Below are 24,595 nucleotides of genomic sequence, written 5' to 3'. Positions count from 1 at the left end.
TTTTCAGGTTTCAACAGATCACAAACTGCTATTGATATGCTCAATCGACAACCAAGAGTCCCTTGATAGAAAGGAATTGATTTTCACCACATATTTTTTGTTATGAACCCTTAGAGACCGTCAACAAAGTCGTATTTGCGAAAATCGGTTTATCGCATCAGGACAGACAATTCCAGGTGCGAAATATTCACAAATACCGATGCGGAGCCATACGAATCGTAGGTTAAACCGGCATGAGCCAAAGTGACGCTAAGCTATGATAGGAAAGCGGAAACTCGGGTTGGATTTACTCCAGAAAAGCAAAAGTGGTTTCCTTCATAAACCTGCAATGCTAAATAAGTACAGCGAAATTATTGAAAAAATCCTGAACAGACTTGGCTTGCAGAATCTGCAGGTGCAGTAGTGTAGCTTAGATTTTCTTTAACCAGTGATGCGGTTTGCTTATTTGCTGTGAAAATATTGATGCAGTTGTGGAAGCTTCGAGTGTTTGAAGACACGTCGGCGGTAATCTCGCAGGGAGTTGACGGCGGACGAAAAGCTCGATCCCTCCTTTCCTGTTTTGTTCGTCCAACAAGGATTTATGTCCCACATCGGGTGACAAATGTACATAAACAGCCAGGGTGTGCGGTATTTCGCGGGATTAACTCCCTGAAGCGCCACACAGGCTTATTTCGAAACCACTCCAAGGGAGCGAAGATTGTATAGTGATTGATAAACGTCTTGTGAGGAGACTGGATGTAAGTGATCCTGACAAATCTGCTGCTAAGATGAAGGAATGTTTTAAATCTTTGTTGCTTTAATGTTAGATGTTTTGTTTTCCAATCTTTGTTACTTAAAATGCTAGGTGTTGCTTGAATTTAATGCCCTCCATAGGTGACATTCAGGCCCATGTGCAACAATGTCCAAAATTATGTGTGTTAATGGTTACGGACACAAAATTGGACAACATGAAACACATAGGAATACATATGCAACTCTTTCGAATTTTAGAAGTTGTAAATCTTATGTCTTTGGATTTAAACAAAATGTTGCCAAAACAACTTAACATCATTTTATTGACATATATATACATCCACACTTCCAGGCTTTTCGCCTAATCATTTCAGTAATTACAATCAAATCTTAACTCACTGAAGCAACAAAACCACCACATGTCCAAAACGTTGCAAAAATCCAATTAAAGTTTGAAAGGCGAAACCAAAAAAACGAACAAAGTTGGACTCCAACCTTGTGTTCCCATAACATCCGTTGAATGTATCATGGATCGTAACAAAACGACAAGATCAATTGATGTCGTGTCGTGTCCCGAATAGCAGAACGGAAACGAGGTCTCGAAAGTAGCGTGAAAGGCAGAATTTTTTGGCGAAACAAAAATATCGTCCATAGCGTGACTACTGTACCCGTCTCATGTACTCAAAGGAAGTGCCTCATTTTTTAAGCCACTGCGTTGTTTTGTAATCTTTTCGGTGTGGAAAGAAATCTGCATTTCGTAACAACCTGGTGATACGATGACTTGTCGTAAAAATCAGTGGAGTGGTATAATACAGGTGGTAATAAATCGCGTTTCATATTGTCGCAGCTTTGGGTTGGTGTCTGCTTTTACTGAATTGACTTTGTCAGTAGCAGTTGGGGTTTGGGGGTACATATAGGTTTCTCAAATCTTCGCTTTTCAAAGTTGGCATGAAGTTATTTGAACCGGTAAAAACATTATTCAAAATGCGTCAATAATAAAACTCAAGGCAACGATAGTTGAGCCCTCCAATGTATCGACAACCCACTTTTTAATGTTAAAAACGAAATATTTGGAACACATGTATTGGAATAATTTTAAAAAATTGCTACTAAGTTTTAAATAAAAAAAATGGCTACCATTTTTTTGATTATACACAAAAGAACAAAATAATGCATTAAAACCTATCCCTGATATCGTTCTGGCCACATTGACTGACAGTGTTTAGATAATATAGACCCGGTCGTAAAAATGCTCATCATGAGTTTACACAGCAGAAAGGGCAGAGTTTAGGATTTGAAAATAGTTCGTCGATTGTGTTAGGTGTCTTGACACAGAACAGTAACACCCAAGAAGGTCACCGTCATATTTCACACCTCATTACTCACTCAAGTGGGTCAAGTTTACCGCAAATGCCTATATACACAACAAAACCCCACTCAAATATCATTTTAATCGTGTACGAGTACACGTGATCGGTCACGTGAGCACGGCAACCAATCACAGCCCTGAGCCGGTCGCAGCCAGACACGTCCCTGTCGTGAATTGTGAAACTAATATTGACATTTCGTGAGTTGTAAACAAGCAATTCATTTGTATAAAGCATACACATATACAACTATTGAGCCAAAGTACCATAAATAGCTATAGCATCATGGGTGTTGGAATTTTGTGGTGTAGGTTGGGGTTAAGTTATACCACAAAAAGATAGTTTTACCAATTACTTTTCGTGATAGGGTATACTGTGTCAAAACTACACTGTTAGCGGCAAAGAGTGACATGGGTTATTACTTTAAGGTGCGTCGGGGGAATGTGGTTGAGGCGATTTGCAAAAAAACAGACGTAATGAGTTTTACCAGCATTGCATCGGGTATATTTGTTCTTACTGAAGTGCGTTTAAATATACGCGGTAATATTTGAAACAAAAGTGTTGTGTTTAGATCATTGTATTGTACAGTTTGCAATAGTAATCCTATTTAGGAGATGAACAGACGTAATTAGTTTTATCAGCACTGCATCGGGAAATTTCGTTCAACTCAGAAACGTGCGTTTTAAATAGCAGTAATATTTAAAACGCAGTAGTTTTTTAATCTTTATATTGCACATTTTGCTGTAGTTATGCTTTTTTGAGAAGTTCACCCCTTAATATAACACATAATATATTTTTTGTTTCTATTTTCGATTTACAAACGTGATTTGAATGTTTCGTTTGATATTGAACATTTCATCCCACTGATCTAAAGCAATTATTTCTGATTATTACGCAGACGATGCCACTTGAAAGTAGCTTATGAAAATCCCTCCCTTGTAGACCAACATATTGCTTCTACCATCGCGGAGTCTGGGAAACAAATGCACTGATCCCAGCTGACAATGCATACATCGGAATGTTGACTCCTGCCTTATACGGAAGGCAATCGGAGACTATTCGATTCCCATTCAGATTGACAGTCATTGCGCAATCAAGGCAACACTAGCAACGCGGCATGGTTGAATCTCCTGTTTGCACTTCTCCAATCGATCACGTGATTTTGACAGCTTCTCACGGTCACGTGGTCGGCGTGCCTGTCACGGCCGCGGGACTTCAAAGCTAGGCGTCGCTGGGCATGCAAGTCGCGATCCGCAACGCCGAGAGAAAGATTGTGGCGCATGAGCGGGGAGGGGAAGGAATACCCGACGCTCGATGGCGGATTAACGTGTTTACGCCTCGCGTTGACAGACAGCTCCCTATCACTAGTGGGGAAAGCAAACCAGCGCTAGGCGAAGAAGCAACTCTGCTCGGCAATAGACTTTGTGGAAATGCATGTAGAATGTGAGCCCCACTCACATAAGGCCTTGTAATGATGCATGCTAAACGACTACAATAAGCGTTTTGGAGATGTACACAAAGTTTGTTTAATTTTGGAAGCAGTGGCAAGTTACTTGACAACTAACAGATTTGAGAAAAATATTGGAAGCAGCGGCAACTTACTTCACAACTAACATGTTTCAGTTTCCGCAACATCAAAGGAACAACAATATATAAAATACGTAATTTAATCCGAAACAAATACTCGGTACATACAAATTTTCTCAAACTACCAAAATGTAATTTCCCACTGATATAACTACAAGGCTATTGGGGTAGATTTAGAGCCTTCATGAACGTAATATCGGTTTCATCACACATACTTCCACCCTTGCGGAAACCCCTTGTCCCGAATTTTCACCGCAAGATTTTACAGCGGCGTCGCTTGTGGTTTTTCTACAAAGATCCTTGATCCGACTTGAGACAACGACTTCTGGCACGGGAGTCACCAAAAGGACGAAATTAATATCGAATTGAGTCGTATTTTTATCCCCTCTCCCATCCTAAAATGACTTTTAAAATTGTAATATGTATAGATGACTTTGCAAGAGTTGTGGTGCAATGACTGTTTCAAAGTTTTCAACAGGATTTGAAGGAAAGAAACATCTCTCAAACCTATTGTAAAGAATAAATCTCGTTTAAGGCTATGCTAACCAACTATTGGCAGCATGAAGCACGATCGATAAACCACTTCATAAACGGGGTTGGCGTTAGCTCAGTAGCCACTCGGATGCCCTTTAATCTGATAAGCGACAAAGCCTTAAGCCTTGTATATCTGGTGGGCTTAAGCTTAATCGCCGGGCTTGGTAGACCGCTGATGGAGTAAGAGCATCTTCACAAACACCAGACCCCACGTAAAATTGCTCCCAGAAACCACATCAAAGCAATGGTCGTTCATATACGGGCATAACGCCCTTTTTGATGACTTGCCTTAAAGAAGGCCGACAATTTTTGCTTAATGCCTTGAAATTAATAGGCGGAATTCCGCCAGCGCAAATCCGGTGGTCTTTCGTCGTACGTCAGCACTCGAGCAACTCAATTTTGTTCCAGAGAACACATCAAAGAGCCTCCCGTGTTGTCTAAGGCAGCCAGGTCTACGGTTGGACGTGTACTGCTTCGTACGCGCTGCGGTGCGGCCAAAGACAACTGCTATTGCGTTGAAGGGCTGTCGTGTAATAACATGCGTTACTTGATGGATAGCGAAGGCCTTGCTCGTAAAAGCTACGCTGGGCTATTTATTTTAAAATTGTGTAGATTCAAGTTTAGGTTGCTTTGATGCAGTATAACAAAAAAAGGATTGTCGTCTCAATCGGTGTATAATTTGGTTCACAGACAAAAATCGATCAAAATGTTTCCCTTAATTGGTATTACATCTAACATAATGTCGGTTGGTGTGTGGGCGAAATTGTACACCGAACGCAACAAAACATAACTTTTTATTGTGCTACAACGAAACCACCTAAACTTCAGTATACACACGTTGACGTCAATAGACATTTGGCAACCAGTCAAAGTCGTATTGACACAATTTCTCAGTAAAAAACCTCACGACCTTTACCCAACTACTAAACAAGTTTGAAATCACACCTTCAACACAATTGAGCCATCGTTGTATCATTAACTTGTGTTTTCAGAGCGAGTCTTAGATCGTTTGCCAGGATAGGGAGGGCGGTTAGAAAGATTAAATCTCCACCCAGTCTTCTTCCATCGCCACAGATCCTATCGCGCTGCTGCCATTGTAATCAAATATAAATATAACACGTCTCCCCATTACCACTCGCTTTATGGTGGTGATTTCAAGTTTTTGATCAACGTCATGGCAAGAATTTGTGCCATGGTCGTTCGCCTTGTTATGACGCACGCCTTATCAATCGTTTTTCACCAGTAGATAGAGCTTAATGGAGAAAAGAACGATTTTACCGGAAGGGAGTCATATGTTGAATAAGCATTAAAAAAATCACATGCTTACGGAAAGAAGCTTGTCCTCGTGAGGCTTCATTTTTGAAGGAGATGTAGATTACTTTTTAATCACAAAAACTGCGTTACATTCCACAGGATGTTTCAGCTTTGCTAATCAAGAGAAGTTAAACAGCTTGACATCAAACGAATCCTTAGATGAGCTCAAATGTCCTGTGATAGTTCAATGGGCCGACAGCTATGGTCACCATAAATGTGCAATTCCAAGCATGGATGTTGTTGTTGTATAATTTGAGGTAATTATGTGTTCAATAAGCATGGAAAGAAATGACACGTTTCTATAAAGAACCTTGGCCGTGTGATGCTAAGGTTTAAAAGAAGATGTAGACCCCTTTTAGCCTACTTTAAAACCAATCCAGATTCAATGCAAGTTACAATTACAAAAACAACTTTACTTTCCACAGGATGTTCAAGCTAACGGTTGCTAATTAACTGGTTATAGGTTGAAAGAATTTAAACACCTCTACATCAAACAAATCCTTGGATGAGCTCAAATGCCCTGTGATAGTTCAATGGGCCGACCGCTATGGTCACCATAAAAGTGCAATTCCAAGCATGTCTGTTGTTGTTGTTTGATTTGAGGTACTCAAACAAAACAGAGTGTGTGCGCAGCTTGTCCTAACGGCCGCGCAACTTGGTTCTGGGGCCACCGGAGTGCTTTTAAAAGCCGCAGTTAAGTTTTACGGGTTGATGTCGTCAAGATGGAAAACTGGGGATTCTATGTGCTTTCGTTCGACTTAATGACCGCCTCGCAAACTCGTGCCCGGAAGTCCAGATAATCATAATTTCTCTAGCGTCTCATTACGATGAATTCCCTTTGATCTTGTATGTACATAGCAGTAGATGATATGAATACGACACTAAAATTAGAAACGACGTAGGGTATTGTCTAATTCAGGTTTACGTCTGCAGACGGGTCCATGGACCCAAAGTCACATAAATCAATGCCAAAAAGAGCGCTCTGATTTTGTCAAAACTGGGTTACCTTTTTTCACAAGGCTTTGCAATTGACTCATTCAATTTTGCACACAACGAAGAAACTATCTCCTTAACTTTTGCGCCAGAAGGCGATTGATAGCAAGATTATGTTATCTGTCCAACTATGGAAGTTTGGGTTATCTGTAGGTTTGTGGCAGTCGTTACGAAGTATTGGAGGTTTTATTGTTGCTATTCAAGTTTAAATATAGTTGGCAATCCGTAACTGATGAACATTCTGTCGCAAAAAAGTAAACGAAGATTCGAACTTAGATCGTCTGTGGCTAGCGTTAAACACTTTGCCCAATTCAATTTTTATGACATTGTTCAGAAGAAAATGTAAATAAGAATGATTCAGCATTTTTCGAGTTTCTCAGAGATCAATCGGACCATGATGTTAAATTACTTTTTTTTTGGTTATGTACAAATCAGGACTTATGGTAAATACATAGCACATGTGTCTTGTTTCTGCACTTCGTATACAACGAAAAATCTGTTTTAGTTTCCCGAAAATTCGAGATTGTTTTCAGCTTGGTCATACCCTAAAAATTAAACTATAGCTTATAACACATCGCATCTTTCATTTCAACGGCCAAATTTGCGGTTACTTTAGCAAACCCCAGACATTACCACATCCAGGAGGCTTGCATATTTACTAAAATTGACTTCCCAATACTTTTACGTGCTCGGTGGTAGGACGCCGGGCCCTGGGCTCCTAACCATCACTCGTCAATCACTTTAAATGGCCCCCGGATGAAAGGCCACAAGCGGAGTGCCATCAACCATAAACCCAGTGAGGCGTGACGGGGGCAGATTGCCCGTCGTCTGTCACTCAAAACCCTAGTGCTGTTGTTTTAGGTGAAGCAAACGAAATCTCACTGGTATTCTAATCCGAATAAACAAGCCGGATTCACGTTTCCAAAAGCGGCCAGTACTTGCAAACGGGAGGTTTTAAATTCCTGGTATACAGTGGCGGAGCGCCGGGGCTGAATGGCCTCGCCTTCCACACGCCCCCTTTGGTGCATGTACTTTGCATTTAACAATGTTTTCAAAAGTAAATGACAAGAAATTCTCATGTTGTATAAGCAAATCTTGTTACAATGCCAGTTCAAGAACTGGCAAGTGTTTTCAGGCCGAATGAATTCAAAACAAATATAAAATACACTGCTTTTACATTGACATGTGGACATATGTTTCATTTGACATACCTAATCACAATATAGTCACTTGTACGTAAAAATGAAGAATCCTGCAGGCATTGTTCATGAAACTATACATAAAGGTGCCCACTGTTCGCATATCACGCCTTTTGTTTCCACGAAAAAAGGCGAAAAACGAAATTTTAATCAGTGGGTGAAAAATAATTTAAGGAAGCCACCTGAGAACAGCATGCAGTAATTTGCGGCTGGGAGGACTGTGTTTATTAGCCTGATTGACGGGCAAGTCCTCAAATCAACATACCAGAACACAAGTGTTCTTGATAGTGACACTGACAGGTAACTGTCAAAAGAAAATAGCTTACTCACAAATGCCTTGTCAAACATATGTTGCTAAAAGCATTTAAGAACCACAATCTTGTCTTTGCAGACTTGAACGTGTCGATCGTGTTACCTCACATGCAAACCGTTCTGGATTGATTGACTTTGGGTTACGTCACTTCATTATACGTGACGTCACTGTATTGGTCATGAAAGTGAACTTCTTATGAGTTCAAATCTTTTTGAAGCTTGATCAATTAAGTTACGTCTTAATGGGAAAACGAGTTGTCGATTCCAATTCCGATTCCAATTATTTCAAGTTCTGCCACAAATCAAACACTTCGCATTTTGAACTAAAAACCAACATATTAATTGGAACTTGACGATAAAGTTAGCAACTCACAAAAATGTTTGCTCTAACAAACGCTTTTGTCGATTACGAACGATTACGCGGCATAGTTAAGTTTTTCAAAAATGACCTCATAAAGGAGTTCAGAAAAACCGTTGGTAACAAATGGGATTCACAAATACCCCGGCACATGCCAGCGTTTCAAAACAATATAATGCCTCGGCAAACATAATATTGGCAGTCGATGACAGGCCGGGCCGGCTTCCATCGATACAACCAAGTATCCCACGGACCCTGAATTGGCGCCTTCAGCTCGCAGACCTCCCACCTTAAAGCCATCACTTTCAACCTTGGCCTTGCATGCAGAGAAGTTCATGGGAAAAATTCTCGCCTGGCCTGGGCCAACACTTTATCAATTCAACTGGCATTAAATTTTCTTCAACACTCACAGATGGCGATAGGTATATAGACGTACATATAGGCCGTTGCGGTTATGCGCATCGAGGAACGTGCTTCGGGGCAATATTTGCGCACGTTTAGCCACATAAAGGCGCATTGGGTAGGTTTACATAGGGTCTATGCGTTCAAAGCGCGACAAGGCAATGGGACTTTATGCTGCAGGGAATGTGTGATCAATGGTTAGTCGAGCAAGCCCATTCGACGTGCAGGGCATGCCCACTTGGCCAATTTGGCCCGAAAGGCGTGGCGCGTAGGATGACCTTTGCAATCGACTGGCAATTATACATGAACGCGACCGAATCTACAGACTTGGTATACCGGACGTCAGCCTCAATGATCGATAGCGTAAGTGTGTGCTAGTCGCACCTTGATATCAACCAAAACCAAGCAATCTCGACGGTTGCACAAATTTAAACAACATATGATTATTCATCAAACGGATTTACCGACGCCTCCTACTGCTTGGATAACTTACTCAGCCTCAAACCGAATTACGCTGGCTGAAACCGACGGAAAGATTCCCAGACTGAAATCGCTTTGCACAAACAGGCGGCGTCTTATGATTCACTAAATGTCAACGTCTCGTTTTAAAACGGTCGCGAGTTTTGTCTTATGGTGATCTTTCCAGAATGTCGATACAAGGCTATGTAGCAGCTACACTACACAAAGAATTCAAATCGATCGGTTAACAACAAATAGTCTATCACAGAACTGATTGGATTGTCGAGTACCGAGTACCTTATAGTGTTTCGAGTAACTTATATATTTCGTGTATGTAGCGTAATGTATCGTATCCATACCAGACTGGTTACAAACTTAGCATGTTGCTTCGTATTAAATTGTATTCATTATTAGCACCCACTTACGCACCAGACGTTTTTGCCAATATTAAAACCGTAATCTTATGAAAATCTGCGAATACGTTCCAGCTTATTTACACACAAACCTTTTGCATTATACTGTATAACAAACGAAATCGTTTCAGGTCCGTAAAAAGACAATTTTGTTGGGACGAACAGACAGTTTTCTAATACCCGGTGGAAACCCAACCCTGTACCCTCTTATGTTATCCACACACAATGCGGATATTGTGTTAAACTAAGATACGCCTGAGATGGTAAAACACACCAAAGGGGCTGTTGTTGAACCAAATACTAGGATCGACTCCAGTTCCGCAAGCACACCGCATAATTACACCCTTTGGTCGGGTTCTCATATTAGAGCGGCCATTACGGATCTCGCGACAATAAATTGGTGGTGTGCAACCAAAGTTCACTGTAAAACTGTCCCGGGAACGGCTCATTATTGTCCCTGGAATCACCTCAAGCGGTTAAATGGTAACGGCAACGCCTAAGGTTACAATTATCATCGTTAACAAAGTGGCTTCAGCGGTATAAACCCTACATAGAAATTATGCTTCCTTGTAATGTATCCCTAAAATTGGCTATTTCGTTGCATTTGCAAAGCGTTGGGTTTCCCGACCACCCTTGCTTTGTACTACAGTATTAGCTTTTTGCCACATACATCTGTAAAGCTAAACTTCTCCTAAAATATCTGACTACACCCAGGCTTACCTGCGCATAGTCCAGTCTTGGCAGCAAAAGTCGGTGTTGAAAGTTGAAGTATTTCCAGCAATAAAATGAGGTACAACGTTGTTGTGCTGGCTTTGGTTGCAAAAATTCTTAATCTTCTTCGCCATTCGGCTTTGCAGCCTCGATCACTACTAACTAATCGACTGTCAGGTTTCCCGCATGGGCAATGTCTTGTAGCCAAACCGGCAAGTGTGTGGCTGCTTGTCGACGCAACAAAGCGTGTCCAAAGGCGCGCAATCGAGCAATTGATTGCGTTTAGCATGCAGCTTGAGTCACGTGTATTGAGGTGAACGGGACATCTGCGGCACAAATTGCAGCGTTTTGCCGCCCGTTGCTGAGGTATATCCATGTTGGCGCAAAGTTTCAGGTCCAGCGCTTGTGGGAGTTTGTTCGTTGGCTTGCGCAAGTGCAAATTTCCTACATTGTTTTACATGAACGCACCAACTCCTGTGCGGATTCCTACACAATGAAATATATATCGCATGTTTAAATCGCCTATATTTCGACCGATATCCTTGCAGACGAATTTAAGATGCAAATACCACGGCCATAAACTCTTCAATTACTCAGTAAGGAACTGCGGGTCGCTCTTTCAACCTTTACCCCACAAGTCTTTGTCTTTGCGATAAAAAAGGTCAATACAAAATCGCGCGTCAGACTGTCTAGTTTGCACTGGCATTGCTGCGTTTCCATAAATACACAACCGGTTAGGCGCTGAACACGATAAATAGCTCAGGCCGTCGCCTTAATGCGTTTAAACCGCTTAGTGACTTCACGCGGGCGAGACAATACTGTTGCAGATTTAACGAAATACGCGCCCGCAAAGGAATGTGTTGCGTTGCAGGCCATTTAGCAGTAAGGCTGGCTTTGATTTTGCACTGTTTTCTTGCGAAGTTGCTTGTTTCCATGTGCCGCCAAAGTACATAAATCATCGGTGATCCGCCCGCTTGAAGGTGCCCGCCTCGAATTCCTGCATAGCTGACCGGGTTTTCGAAGCGTCTGATTGGCACATGGGTAAAGGTAGTCCGGCGCGACAGCCTTTTAAGGCCGCTATGCATCAGGGTAAAGCCACATATCGGCGTGTGTGGGCAGCCCAGGCATTATCGAAATGTCACCTCGCGCTACAAAGCCAATAGTAAGCATATTGCAACATTCCTCGTCGCCAAAGCCAAACGAAATAGAAAGTTCCCTCTTTACTGCAAAGGGTTAAACCAGACTACGCAGCTGCCCCAATGCTACATCGCGTAACGCTCGGAATAACCCGTAAAGAAAGTGCCAGGGCGCTTTGCCCTTGATAATCATGTTGCCACTTGCCTTAGCGTTTGCTTTGATTTGGGTCAGCTGTCGAGACTTGTGCCCCTGGCCACAGCATAAACATCCCCTTGCACAACTGCTGGCCCCTGCCCTACGACATTGCACCGTCCCTTTCTAATGTTAAAACGGAACAGAGGTCTCGTCTGTTAGGTCAAGCTGTATACACAAAAGTCAACTTCAGTTTCTATCGACAGAACGATCAAATGACAAACTGGCAATTACACGGCTGTGCCCTCCGCCTCGGTATGAAGCAAGTGCGACCAGCTATCGCGTTGTGAAAGATAGGTGATGCGAATTTTTGTGTCATATGTGACGGGCGAAGCTTTGTATTGGATTTGGCGCACAAAGTCGAAAGTTGTGTTTGTTGACTTAATTCATTATATTTCGACTTGCGATCGATAAGGGCCCGCGCTACGAACAATTTGCCGGCAATTACAGGATGCCTCGCGCAATTTTAGGACTTCCCACAGCCTTGCTTTGCAGCCGGAAAAGACGCCCTGTCCGGGATGATAAGAGGGCCCGTCAGCTAAACGAGCCGAGGGGTGATAGCGATCTGAAACATGTTGCAATTGGATGGGCGATATTAAAACAAACACATGCGAGGGTAGCGTAAATGGTCGGTAAGGTGGGTCAATTACCTACCTTTAAGGATCGGTAATTGTTTTTACCTCATGTGCTAAGTTGTACCGACTCTTGAGGTAGCGCTCCCAGGAGCACTATTAGCGATTGAAGAAGCTTGACAGCGGCGTTCCTAAAGCATGCTGGCATGAGTGTATTTGGTGGGCCTTTCTCTTAGCGACAGGCGCTTTGATTTGGCACCTGCGGGGACAAACGCTGTTTAGCTTAACTGTGCTATACCAGAACGACGAAGCAAGATGAAAGTAAACCGCAAACGGGGCAACGCCAAATGTCGATGGGGCGAAATCAAAGTCGGCGTTGTTGTTGCAAAATGCAATGCACTTGAAAAAAAACACAAGTCGTGCGCAATGGAGAAAGCAACGCGCCTTAAGAAATTGCCCACTTAAAGGCTGACGTTGGCTTAGGCTTAATGGTGGGAAATAGCGTTGGTCACTGGTTATAACAGCGTAGGTGTGGCGGATGGCAAGTGCTACTTTGCACGAATCATCGGACAAGTGTAACTCGAATCGTTGGGCGCTTGGAAACACAAACTACAAGTCTCGTTGCCAGAATGTCAAGAGCCCCTGCGTCCGGAAATATACCGACTCCCTGTCACTTTTATCCGTGTTTCGATGGCAGGAAACCGGCTATCCTTATAGCCAAGCAACAAAGAGGCATCTATTCGAACAATACCCACAAAAACCACAAGGCTTCACGGTCGTTTTGCACCTCGGTCATATGGGTCAATGCATTTGTCGATCGCTGGGACACGAAGTGAAAGCGCAGCTACCTGTCTGAGCGAAAACAACCACATATCATGGGAATAAGCAAGTGGGTAAACCCTACTATGCTCCCAACCTATACGCTACCGGGCGAGCCACCGTAAAAGGGTTTAGTCGACAATCTCGAGCATTACATTAGCTGGTGGTAAATTGGCAGGCGGAATTAGGTGATCGACAGCTAGCGATTACCGGAAAACAATGTTGATCGTTTTGCCCCAACGTGGTATACGATTATTTCCATACTGAGGTTAAAGCAACCGCTTGTATTATAAAGGCTGAAGGTAACAATGTTCAATGCCAATATTTGGGGCTAAAAATACCTTTGGCGCAATTTTGCATTGTAATCACCACGTGTTCACTATACCATATCGACGAAAACAAACAAAACTAATCCACTCTCGTCAGCTCTCAACACCCTATGCCCGAATTTAGCGCAAAAAACAGTAGTTACAATCATCCATCAATGCATAATTTGGACTTAAATCTTAGGAGGCGTTCTATGCGCGCCAGTCTCTTGCTACGCTTCTGCTCCAGTCTGCTCTGTTTCTGCATAAACAAGAGCGAAAAAGCAAATACCTCACTTTGCCAATCGCTTTACATAGCGCTCCAAGCTATTTCGGACTTTCGGCGGGAAGTGTGCACCTGAAAATCGGCAAAAAATCTATCACAAGAGCCGATGTCTCAAATCAGTCACTTCAACGATCAATCACTACGCTGCGGCCCTCATAAGTCGGATTGAATTTCAGCTTCATTGGTGCTTGAGCGTCGAGTGTGCCGTATAACCATCGGTAGCGCCTCAAAAATCGCGCGCTTTTTCTTTCGCTTTTTAGCATTATCGAACCGTGCAAGACAAAACTGCCAACCTCGACCAGCTCCGGTCCACTAAAGAGGTTTGGGATCAGAAACAAGAATTGTGCTCTTATAAGTGCGCCCTGACCTGACCATCTTTAATCCGCGACACCTTAACTGGTCGCAATTCAACGTTGAACCTGAACTGTTCAAACTTCCTGAATTGGGTCCGAATTAAAGCAGGTTTTCGAACGAGACTGATTGCTACCCAGCGCACGCTATTTCAAAATTGCACTTAAACAGATGTTTGTAGGCGATTGAAGATAATGGCAAAGTGCCGAATTATGTGCAATACACGCTTACCACAATTCACAGTCACAGCGCCACCTGCAAACCCACACCAAGCAAACGTTCACACAATATTAGACGCCCGAAACGACCAAGGCAAATAGCCGATTTCTTTTCATGTCGCCGACAATTGACCAACTCTCTTTTTTTTGCGACTGACACTGGCTCTTATCTCGCTTAGCAAAATGCTATAGTCTATCAGCGTCCGCCAAAATATCGGTATTTACTGTATCCTTTGCCAGATGTATTTACTGTATCCTTTGCCAAAGGTGGTTGCTGGTATTTTCGAATAAAACGCATTTACCTTTACATATTCAGGTTTTAATACCTACTTACCTGTTTTGTGGAGAATTTAACGAAATATTTATTAAACATATAGTCTTCAGTTGGCTAATTGCCCCTCAACTACATGACCTAAACTCAGCTACTGAACCCCATGACCCACAAAAGCCTGTACAACCTTTACCGCTAGATCTCCAATTTCACTTTCTAGTTTGCCTTGAAAATCAACGGTAGTGCGGCGAGCAAGAAGCAAAGCGATTACGCTCCGGTAGTTCTTGTGGAGATGACTGCAGAGCCGCTGGAAGGATTAACCGGCTGAGAGCTGCCAGTGGAATGTTTGTAAACAATGCAAGCCCAGATTGAGTACGTTACATATCAGGACCAGGTAGCCAAGTTTGATCAACTTGACGGACACCCTTCAGGGTTTTCATAGGGTGAAAAATCTTTTTGAGAAAATGTGTTTTTGTGTGGTCTCGCGATTGCAACCGCAAGTTGAAATACATGCAAAATAAGCTGGTGTAAAATATGCATTTAAGATAACTGCCATTTGTAAGTTAATGCTTGGTGCAAAAATATAAGTAGATTTGCGTTTTAAACATTATTTGTATGTTATGTACCGATATAAATAAATCAGGATTGAAAATTGTGGACTAAATTTAAAGTTTAATGCGCTATTGGAAAATCTCCCCGCAGCAAAGTCTGTAAAACAGCAATTAACCAGCCACTGACTTATTAAAGAGGTGCGATACCTTTCTTAATCGGGCAAAAATAGGTGGCGACAGGATTTCTTAAACCACAGAGCCAACCACTTAAACGTTGGCGCTGAGATTGGGCTTGGGCGCCTGCAAACTGAGCGAACGACCTCTACAATGTTTACATGGTTTTGAAGTCGACTTGTTTCAACACAGTAGATTATCGAAAATCTGATCACGCAGCTCTTAGCAAAGCGACACATTTAAATACTGTTGCCGGTAGACTGAAGCGATTCAGAGGATTGTTGTGGGCAACGGAGGCCACCCGGAGCGAAAACGACACTTTTGAGAGTTGCTAGCGCGCACCTATGACTATCTCTGCAATGTAGGGCTTACTGGAAACCAGGATAATGAGATTATGTCGCTTGACGCCCACAAATCATACGACGACAAGCAGTGGCTCAAACTTCATTGCGGATTATCCCAAGCAGAGGAAAGAGTACGAGATGAATTTCTATATCAAGCGGCAATAACAAATCTTCAATGCTTATAGTAAAGAAGTGTTACTTGTGACTTCAAAATGGCGGACTCCAGTTGAAATCGACAGCAAAGGCTATGGGTTATTAAACAAATATACGTCTCCTGTTGCAAGCTTTTTGATTAACCTATTGCTTATCATTTTACGTGCATTTAAATTCAAGATCGTATAAATATTGACGGCTAATTTCTTGCACGAAATGTCAATTTGCTCAACAAATATCAAGACATGTTTACAATTTACAAAACTCTATTGTCTCAGACACATTTGTACACAATCGTTTGCACACAAAACTCGGATAAACCGCAACTCAGAGCCCCCACAAACAATGACGTCATCACACGCGTGACGTCATAGCGACTACCAGTCCACGTGCAGGTCCCATCCATCACGCTTACAAGGTATGGTTGTCAGCATCGCTAAGCAACTGGTCATATCGATCGGGGCGTTTATGGCACGGGACAAGTGGAGCGGCGTCGCTATTGTTTAGATGTCGCCGACTGCTTCGGCCGTCTAGCGGCAATCATGTAACACTGATTTATGCGTGTCCCTCTCAATTCGGGATTAACTGAACATGTTTAAACGGGCAACGCAACGCGAGGGTATATTTCCAATCAGTATTGTGGTCTAGAGCGGTCTGAAAGTAGTATTTATACACGCATAGAACGTTCCCCCTAAACAATATTTCCCCGTTCTTCTGATAGCATAAATCACGAGTCACCAGAGACTCAGTACGAGAGATGGAGACAACATTCGCATATAATAACAGACTGAAAACTTGTCTGAAGAGTCTGAAGACATCCATCGTTTTTTATGTAGATATATATTATTGTAATAAGTATAATAGGCATCATTAGTTTTCAGTCTCCTGTGATTAAACCGGTATGCTTTGTACAAAATACGTTGTCAAGTTTGGCTTTTTGAAATGATTTATCGTAAAATGCTGGTAACTCAATAAATAAACCTGTAAAGAGGTACCAATCTTTATTTTCCAAAAAAATCTTACATACAGAAGATACCTCGCTGTGATTGGTCAAAGTTCACTTCACTGGAAAATACAATTTCGAAAATATGAAACCCGAATAAGTGATCGTAAGTCATTTTCCAACCCGGTCAGATATTCATACATGCGCTACTGGTAGCGGTTTATGGCACTTTGATCGTATTTGCGCACGCCTGTGATTATGTCTTGTGTCAATACTAACACTACAGATTTATTATGTGCCCGTATGGGAAGGCGTCCGCAGTCACGCAAGCCTTAGGAGTCGGTGCAGAGAATCAAAATGAGGGTAATGTTTGATGAAAAAACAATTTTGAAGAGTTTCGTGGTTACCACTGAACGTCCATGTTGGTCTATGCTGTCCAGCATTAAGAAATGACTGAATTGTGGACACCTTTGTCATTTAATAAGGTAACGGTGATTGGTGGGTTAGTCAAGAAGAATGGAAAGACAGATTCGAAAAATCAATAAAACGAGAAAAGTTTTTAAATACCAATACGGCGGAAATCTTGAAACCTTGCCCATTGTGATTAGTCATTTAGTTCATTAATATTGTGTACGACATAAACAAGAAAATTGAGTTCACTATAATGAGATAAACTGAGAATTTCCATAGCAAATGTGAAGGAAGATTATGAAAAATGAAAATATAATTTTCATGTCAATTTGTTACATTTTTCTTGTTTGGTGTTTTTTCGTGTGAAAATATAGGCTACACATTACGCACTTTTTTGAGGTTCGATGACCACTTCTTTCGTCTGAAACATCGTGTTCACACAAAAATTGTTTGCTCGGTAGCGACACTCAGCGGATTATGTTCAGATTTGTTTGTGAAAACCGCTTTCCAGAAGTTAAGCACATTGGTATAAAACAAATAGTTACAAATTTTGTATTGTTTTCCAGACGCTATTAGTCTGGCCAACACAAACCATTGCTAGATCACTGAATTAACGTTTTGAACTAACAGCTATGTTTGTTTTGTCAAGTACGTATTGTAACAATCATTACCATAAACATGACATACACCTGTTAACTTGACAACAAAAGTTGCACGGTATGATTAACATGGGATACTAAATTCCACAAAAACCTATTTAAAAACCGACGATCGAAAATTCCTAAGTCTACACACCAGCGGGTTTTTACACAAACAATGAAAAAGTATACCGCAATCCAGCGGATAATGAATCGTTAAAAAATGACCGCCAATGGCGCACACGCTCTAAGACTGGAATTGTTAGCACTGTTGTACTGTAAATGTTTGTGAATTTTTTGTTCCCGTTAAGCACAATGTGTTTGTAAAGCTTGTAAACCCAGTGCAAACCAATACATAAAATATAAGTATTAATTTCAAGAGAAACAGGTTGATCAAACACCTGAAGCATTGAGTAGACGATAAATGTTGTGCTTAAAAGGTAACTCGGTAGCAAACATACAAATCAATCTCCAAACAGCACGAGACAAAACATTGTAAACAAATGTGAACAAAAATAAATGAGCTCTTTCGTGACATCTTGCGCTAGCATTTGGTTTATTGATGCACTATTTTGGAATTATCAGATTGTTTTTGGGTACCAGCACTGGGTCAAGAAGAAGACACTTTGATTACAAAAAGGCTAGTCTTGAATTTTGCCCACCACAGGTTTCCTCTCGCAAAGGGAACATTCATTCTGACTCACCTTATGATGTTTGTTGTGTAAACAAATTTTCGCTTTAAATACTTCACAAGAGGAAAATAAGCAGCAGTAGTAATGCTTCCGAAATTAGATCGAAAAGTCAGCACCTGCCGACCGCGGCAATTCAATGTTTGTGTAAATATAGTCATTTGCTGTTGTTGCATTGGAAGAAGATATAAATAGTTTTTATTTTTCTAAGCATTTTTCAAAGTGTTGGGACAAAGGGCTTGAAAGTATATGCAGAAAGAATACGATAATTTTGTAAAGCAGACATGCCATTGTGTCGAATAAAACGCATGTTTAACACGCAAAACGCAGTGTATATCCTCTATCTGAGGATTAAAATACAATTTAGTGCGTTGTGTCAATTTGACATTGTTTAATTTGTCATTATTCCGATCATTAGCATATTCGGCATTACAACTCTTGTTTCCGGAGTTTATTAACAATGCTGTCAAAAAATGGAGAAAATAATACACAAAAATTCCAAACACTTTCCAGGAACTAATCCTTTTCAAAACTCCCAAGATTTGCCCTTGCAAAATAAGTTTTGTCCAATCACGCAGGGACAATTATTCATCAAGTAGCTCATACGTTTAATGGGTAATTACGGTCTCGAGCAACATGAAGCCCAATTATCGTTCCGGTGTTACAAGAACGAGAGAAGCTGTAATTCCAACAAAGAGGCGACTTTGATATCCTCAAAGCAATTTACGCTCCCGTAATTCCAGGACATAATCTCAAATTAAAAACAACCATAAAAACTAGCACCAGTTATTACAGCAAAAGGCGAGCTAATTTTTCGCAAGCTTTGGCTTAACCGATTGCTCACTTATCCGCTTCGGCCGATTTTCACCTGTCAATCAAATTCCGCCTTTTGTAGCTCGCGGTTTAACCGGATTTCTACGCATGAAATCGCGTTATAGCTGGCGCATAATTGCGGCGTATAGACACCTGTCAGAGGTGCCATTAATTACTTGAGGTTATCGGCCTTGATTATGAACAGATGAATTTTTAATAAAACTGTTACCACAACTTTCTGAGCAATGCATTAGGAAAAATAAAGGAAATTATGGAACCAGAAGCATGTCATTCAACACACACATTGAGAACAACAAAAAAGCATAAAACAACCATAATTGGCAAATTGAAAAAAAGCAAACAAAATAGAGTACTTGCGTTTTTCCGAAATATATTTCGCGCTGATGAGGGTTTGGGTCAAATCGACAACTTTAATTTCGTTTTTTCATTTGCAATTATGATATGTTTAACACTTGGAACGACAAAGGTTCAGATTCTAACACAATAAACATTTGAAGAGAAAATACACAAAGTGTTGGCGTAACTAAAACTTCGTTTTGTGTAAACTTTATCAGGTTTGTTTAATCTCATGTGTTCAGGAGCACACATACTAACTGTGTTTTGCCTATGGTTTGGGCTATAAGCATGGAAAGTACAGAATCGTTGCGCAAACTTTGTCCCCAATTTTTTAGAAATAAAAGCTGCCAAACATTTGATCATAATGCCGGATATTGAGGCATAGGTATGAGGAATACGTCTGAAGCCGTACTGTCAAATAAGTGCGTAAAGTATGCAAAAGCTGCAATTAAAGAAACTATATTTTGCGCCAATACGCATTCGCGTGGTGTCGCTGTGCAGCTTTACGGGACTCGTTGGGTAAAAACATCGTGTCAAACGTATAACCGCCTCCAAAACGATAGAACGTTGCTAAAGGTGTGCGTTACGATGTACAATATCAAATGGTTATACTTGGATGTTCTGTAATACTTCAATGGGGGTTGTTTTTTATTTATAACTTTTCCATCGCAGTCAGAACGTAGTTGCTTGGTGTAAAGAAGTAATTTTTTTTGAAATGAACCTTTCAAAAACAAAACATCACCATCCATCAAAAAACAGGTTGTTAATGCAATTTTATATTATCTTCGAGCTTAGACGAAATGTTGTTAGTCCGTTAGCAGACAATTTTTATGTAATCGTACTTTACTTAATGAACGACAAAAATTCCTCTGTTTATAACCAACAAAGGTAAAGCGTCTTTTAGTCCGTCGTGGCCTTTTCACACTCGCCACGTGCGCATTTAACCTCTGAGACGATTAACCACTTCAAACATGATTTAACATGCAAACATGCTACTGACTGATGAGATGAACACAGACGTTTGGGGTTAGACAATTTGTTCAGATCGCTAAGTCTGTTGCACGCCTCTCAAAGCTGAAGAGGCTGATGTCAAAAATTTGATGAATCTGTCGTCTCAAATTGCAAAACTGTCTGGCTAAATTTCAAAGACAGGCCAGTTTTTTTACTACTAGGGCTAACTGTTACCGACCTTTTACTTTGGCAGCATGTCGATAATTGGAAAGTTATTTGGCCAATCGGATTTTGTTTGCTTAGCGAAAATGTTAACTGCTATTTTGTGTAAACTGTTAACGGGGCTAATGTTATTTCTGTGCTGATTTGAGTCCGCCCGTTTACGAACGAAATATGCGAAGAAATGGAACATGGTAAATGCTTTCGTCCGACTGTTATCATGACGCAAGCAATAAATTATTCTTTGAAACAATGTTTTTAATTTGTGCAAATATAAACATTAACACAGGTAAAAAGATATTTTGTTAATATGGGGTGATATTTTAATTTTAGATTCGCCAAGTCTGCATGTTATGTTTAAACGTAAGCTACACAAGCAATTGTTCTGATGCGCGCTGGTATTCATTAGTTACATAAAACAATTTATTTTGTACATCTTTATATACGGCTGTCTGTATAAAATTGATGCATTGTAAAACAATAAACAAACCTTTTTGGCAAGTTTAGCTTGTACTTTCAGGTTCGGGCCAAAAAGTTGCACGTCCTTACAACTCTGCAACATTTGTATGAACATTTTGTACACACCTTTTAACATGCAAAAAATATATGATGTAAGTATTAGGGGATCTTGAATACCATCAGCTATATACCCAATAGACTTAGCGTTTTGTGCTGATTCGGGGCTATTATTTCTTCACTTCAAACATCAAAAACAACTTAAATGCACTGAAAGCAATCAGTTGTTTAGTTCCATCATAGATTACACAAACAAACACAATTTTGTCTACGGTTTGTCGCAGGGTAAACAGCACACCGAAGTGTTTTCGCTTATAGTTGCGGAAACGCCAGGACTCTGGGACTTGTTTGCTTAGGAAGGACGCATCCTGTGACGAAATGACTTGCCGGATAAACGTGAGAACGTCTTGTACTGGGAGATGAGGTGATGAAAGATGGACAAAAAATGGGTATATTAAATGACCAGAGAAGGGTTGCTGACTTGCTATGCGGTTACTGTATTGTTTACTCGCAATTTTTGGGTAGTGAAATTTCAATTTTTGACGTTTGTGGAAAAGGTTTTCAGAACAAATTCGGTGTTTTGTTTAACTCGATCATTGCAGAGTGATTTTGTTGCAAACGGCTGAGCTACATCACTTAACCAGATCAGTGTGATATTATTATTTTCTTCAGATATTAAGCAAATATTGCATACATTTTGCTGGAGATCTAAACCACTGACCTTTGCAATGTTTTGAGTGCCAAATATTTGGGTATGTTTTATACGACAACAAATCCATTGGTATTTGAACTTGCTATTTTCCACAAGACAAATACTTAAGTAAACAAGAAGGCCACTCACCAAGTTACACTACTCATGGTGGCTTGATCAAATTTCTCTTTTCCCAGCTGGACTTGACCGCGATCTCCAACCCAATGAATGGCCTGTAACAATAAACATACTTCATGTTTACACTTGCCAAACAGTGAAGTGTTTTCCAACAGTGAGACTACGCCATAAAATGCATTGGCGTTCCGGGTAGTACAAATAAGTGGTGTCCACCACCCGCACCTGACCCAACACTAACGAATCCACGCGCGATTTTGGAAGCCCAGCCCGCCAGGCAAAGTTAGCTTTCCCGGCTGGGGACGCATCTGACCGCCGCTTGGCTTTTACATGGCCTATGTATAAACTGATGTTTGCATTGTAGATGACCCTTTGATATTTTCTGGCGAGAACGCGCCTGTTTGTTTAAAGATTACCCAAGCCGGGCGCCCGTTTTCAAGATCGCGCAATTTCGCGTCGGCAAATGCCGCACGACGGCTCGATATTATCCGGGGTTGCTTCGCGGGCGAGAAGCTTCATTAAGTTCTGGCGTCGAAGCGCCGCGCCTGGCGTAATTCGTTGTAACAACATGCTTTTGTAAACGGGGGCGCGCGACCTTAACTTGCCAATGGCAACAGGAATCTAAGCGCTCCGGTCCATCAAAAGCCGATTTGCTTTCATCTTCCCGATAGCGCAGTGTTAAAGAATCGGAATGTTGCTACTTTTGTGGTTAAACCGGGGCCAGCTATCAGTTTATGTACAGATTAACCTTGTCTAGAAAAACATGCAGATTTGTGGGTTGTGACAAGGATCGCGTCGTTGGTGCCCTGTTGTGACGCAGCAGCTTGTCACTACAGACGACCGCAATTTTTCATTTACCTGGGGAGTGAAATTACGGGCCGGGTTATGAACGAGGCAATATATACAAATTTGTGTAGAAATATCTTTTTGCAGAGATACAGCTCGTCAACTATATTTGGAGCACATTTTAAATTAAAAAAGGATTTTATTTGAAACATGCACCAAAAGTTAAAACACGTTTTTTTCAACATATTATTATATCAAGTATTTACGTCAATACGTCAACGAAAAATATTAATGTTATAGCCCAAACATCTCCCTTCGCATACAAAGTTCAACATAAACATCAAAAAGCTACCGTAGATCCTCGAAGCAGAGAGCAACAAACGAACTGATCCTAAGGATCTAAGCCCCCAAAACATCAAGGCGTGAGTCGGATTGATGGTAATGAAACACCGGGCATTATGTCCGAAAGGTCGACCCTGGTCCATCGGTCATTTTACCAAAACCGCAAAACCCATTCCAAAACACCAACACCAGTAGTAGATTCGCGATCTCTTAGAAGGCAAGTACTTTACCCGGCCAAAGCGAAATGACATCGCCATAAAATGAGAGCACTTTAGATTATGGTGGCGATAAAAATGGGTGCCGATTCCGTTTTTAAGGTATGCTGGTCTGTTTGGCTGAACGACCCCTGTTTGATCCACCGGTTTTCCACAAAACATCTCAGGTTCGATTTTACATGGAGGTCTATCAATCGCGTTAGCCGGGACCTGTGTTACCTTCATAGAACTTTCGCTTGTGAAAAGATAGATCTTGGATCTATAATTCCACTCGTTTTTTGGGAAGCTAGTACGGAAGCGAGTAAGCCTTAGGTGTGTTTGTGAAAAGCAAATTGTACAATTGGAAAGTGCGTGAGAAAATTTACGACCACCAGATAACATGTTAACAGAGATACAAACCATAGAAGAAACAAAAATTCTGTATAAATTTGTTTTTTACGTCATGCAGAATTTATTAAAACTGTACAGATTTTTTTAATCCCGGTAATATTCATTGAAATGATACTTTTGCTCATTTTATACTTAAAAGTGTTTTTCCAAAGTTTGCAAATAAACTATGATTGTACATAATATCTATAACATTAAACTAACAAAATTCGAAATAAAAAATGCTGATTATATCCTTTTAGGAGGTATACACAAGTATTGCTAAAAAATTATTGACAATTTTGTCAAACGCAATTACCATTAACGAGGCAAAGGTTAACTGCTTTAATAACACTCTAATAGTTTGTCATGTGTGCTTTAAACATCGACACACCCACAAATATACAGCGGTGCTGGTGATGTCTTGATGGCAACGATGGGTGTATTGTGTATATTTGGACATCAAGTCAACTTTCCACACATAGCTCTTAGTTTCATTTCTGGTGGTCCCGAGCGGAATAAATGAAGTTAGATCCACCAAAGGATACCTCTCGCCCTTTTTTTCCTATCCAGTCGAGAGCCTCTCTCGCACAGAAAGCCTCCAGCCCATTCTGAAATGCCCATCCCGTTGCCTCAAGAACAAGCCGTGCTTTTGGCTAGGGTTATATGCGAGCGATGGTCGGTCGCCAGAAAAGTGCTTTCTCGTTGTCGTACGCTGCAGGCGTCGGGGATCCTATTAGCAGTGCGCCGGGTTTGGGAGCTTGATAGG

The 24,595-nt window shown here is 41.1% G+C and overlaps 1 protein-coding gene across 2 annotated transcripts in view; it reads right to left on the bottom strand.

Moving 5' to 3' along the window:
* LOC145204299 (thrombospondin-type laminin G domain and EAR repeat-containing protein-like) overlaps positions 1 to 24,595 on the bottom strand; it is a 76,360-nt gene that overhangs the window by 25,318 nt on the left and 26,447 nt on the right. Inside the window, exons 2-3 of one of the 2 annotated variants that reach the window (XM_080076790.1) lie at positions 22,133 to 22,215; positions 10,391 to 10,867 (exon numbers count right to left, since the gene is read on the bottom strand). The exons of the other annotated variant lie outside the window; for it this stretch is intronic. Of the exons in view, the coding sequence (XP_079932916.1) occupies positions 10,391 to 10,757 (367 nt within the window). The 5' untranslated portion in view covers positions 10,758 to 10,867; positions 22,133 to 22,215. The remainder of the gene's footprint in view (positions 1 to 10,390; positions 10,868 to 22,132; positions 22,216 to 24,595) is intronic. 2 annotated transcript variants of the gene reach the window in all.

Source organism: Phallusia mammillata, chromosome 8 (genome assembly GCF_965637545.1).
Source record: "Phallusia mammillata chromosome 8, kaPhaMamm4.hap1.1, whole genome shotgun sequence".
NCBI classification, from domain to species: domain Eukaryota; kingdom Metazoa; phylum Chordata; class Ascidiacea; order Phlebobranchia; family Ascidiidae; genus Phallusia; species Phallusia mammillata.
Note: the sequence above shows the minus strand (reverse complement) of the source record. Positions and strands in the feature narration are given on the sequence as shown.